Here is a 2,434-nt window from a genome sequence, read left to right as displayed (position 1 = left end):
ATTGTCCTGGGATAAAAACATCCCAAATCCATCTGTATTCAAAAATATTAATAAAAATTCTAGACTTAAATTCACTCGATTTCATTTTATTTTGTCGTTTATATATTCAATTTTATCTTATAAGACATTATATTTATATCTGATGGCAAGGAGTAAAACATTTTTTACAAAATGCCAAGTTGCAAGCAATGCAAATCTGATTCGTACGGCTCTCTTTGCCCTTTTTAGCACAATTTACGCATCGTTGTCTCTTCTTCGTTCTTTGTGGCAAATGATCTCCCAGATTTTGTTGAATTTTTTTCTTCATTGCGGAGACCGGTCCTGTTCGAACTTTGCGCTGAATTTTCGCATTCTTTTTCCCTTCGTCGATGAGGCATTCGGATAGCTCTACCAAGAATCCCAAGAACGGTTCTCTTTTCAGACGTGGATGGTTTGTTTCCGCATGGGTAATCCAAGCATTTACGGCGCATGTCATCATAAGTCGAAAGAAAACTTTTCGCCACCATTTAGCAGACTTTCGGTCTAGTTCATACAGGGTAACCATTTTGTCGGCCAAATCTACGCCACCCATAATGTTTCGGTATGTTTTCACTAAATCTGGACAAGTCACATCAACTCTGGTGCCATCTTTTTGTTTTCTTTGAACGGTGCCCACTGTAGCCTCATGGCAATTGCTTAGAAGCATTACCTGTTTAGTATCTTGCCAAACCACTGCCAAAGTACCAGATGAATTACACTTGAAAACATATTCTCCTCTGTTTAGTTTTTCAGTAACTTTAGGTAAATTTTTTCTATTAGATATACAGGTACCTAAAGCTGGAAAAGGAATATTATTTATCAATTTTGTTGACGTGAAAAAACGGTCAAAACACAATGTAGTGTCAGGATGTCTGATGGTCGATGCCAATTTCATAACAACGCGTTCGCCTAATGTGGGTGATGTATGCGAATTGTCTTCTTTTCCGGAATATATATTAAAATCGTAAGTATAGCCAGTCATACTGTCGCATCTCATCCATAATTTTATTCCTCTCTTCACTGGCTTCAATGGCATATACTGCTTCAAGGTAGAGCGACCCAAAAATTTGGTCATAGACTCATCAATGCTTTGGAATGGAGAGTCGGATCTACATTTTTGAAAGGTGCTTTTGAGGCAATTGACCAAATCATCAATGAAATATGTTTTAGGTTTTGGATCAGGCTGGTATGATAACGAGGAAAAATATAGTTTGGACATAACGTGTAAGAACCGATCTCTGGACATGGCTTTTTTTTTGTATGGATTCCCCAATGAAGGGCTATTTGAAAAATAGTCCTTCAAAGAAGGCACTCGATTATATGACATTACAAATGTGCATCCGAGAATTATGAGGATCTCACCAAAATCGGTTCTAGCTCGTTTGTTTTTTACATGGCTTATATTGTGAATATCAATTCTCTCATTGGTACAATCTACTATGTGATGAATAAAGCTTCTAGGCAATAGCTTGAAAAATACCTCCAAAGGTGTCAGTCCACGAGTTATGCCCTGATTACTAATGATTCGTTCTTGGCTAATAGTGAATCGTGGCTTGAATGTCGGTTGTGGGTCTGTCCATATTATAATATCATCAGGCCATTCATTCACATTATCTTCTTCCAAACGTTCAATTTCGTATATTTCATCATCAGTACTTTCATTTTCACCATCATTTTCATCCATAGCACTTTCATTTCCACCATCAATTTCATCTATAGCACTTTCATTTCCACGATCAATTTCCATTTCTTCATCATATGCTCTGCCGGGCTGTGTGTTTTCTCCATCTTCTGAATCAATGTTGCTTTTTTCACTGGGACTGTATGCGGAACCACTATCAGCAAACAGATCATCCTCATCACTCGATTCATTCAAAAAGTTCTGAATTTGTGAAACACCCAGTCTGCGTGGTCTCTCCATTCTCTAAGAAAAATAATGTACATGAGTACGTATGGGATAATAATATCCCACAAATAAACAGATTTGGGATGATTTCTTCCCACGGAACTTACCTTGACTTCTTATAAGGAAAATAAGTTATTCTTTATTCTAAACTTTTTATTTCAATAGATTAGCACTTTTTGCACAAAATGTAACTATAATTCAATTAAAAATCACTTATTTTCTAAGCTTTTTCCAAACAAATACCATCTACGCAACAACGTGTCTAAGAAAATGACATTTAATAAAAAACTGATGACTCCAACCAACAGCTGATATTTTTGTTTTTGTAGAGAAGAGTATAATGTATGATTTGGGACTGTTTTGAACCGAATCGCTTCCATATTGTGACAGATACGATTTTTTGAATTTCTTCGGGATAAAAACATCCCTATCGTCCCGAAACGGTTAAGAAAGTATCGATATGATGAATCGATTTAATTCATTGCATGTAAAATCGATATGGCGATATAT

General features: G+C 36.2%; 1 protein-coding gene across 1 annotated transcript; it reads right to left on the bottom strand.

The window, feature by feature from the left end:
• Window positions 1-238: 238 nt before the first annotated feature.
• Window positions 239-2,370, bottom strand: LOC118732333 (piggyBac transposable element-derived protein 4-like; the record flags this gene model as incomplete). The annotated part of the gene is made up of 2 exons (XM_036461462.1): window positions 2,032-2,370; window positions 239-1,942 (listed from the first exon to the last, which is right to left on the bottom strand). A coding segment is annotated over exon 2 (1,701 nt), but the record flags the coding sequence as incomplete, so codon positions are not given.
• Window positions 2,371-2,434: the final 64 nt, after the last annotated feature.

This window comes from Rhagoletis pomonella, unplaced genomic scaffold (genome assembly GCF_013731165.1).
Source record: "Rhagoletis pomonella isolate Grant_MI unplaced genomic scaffold, Rhpom_1.0 Rhpom_scaffold_18897, whole genome shotgun sequence".
NCBI classification, from domain to species: Eukaryota; Metazoa; Arthropoda; class Insecta; order Diptera; family Tephritidae; genus Rhagoletis; species Rhagoletis pomonella.
Note: the sequence above shows the minus strand (reverse complement) of the source record. Positions and strands in the feature narration are given on the sequence as shown.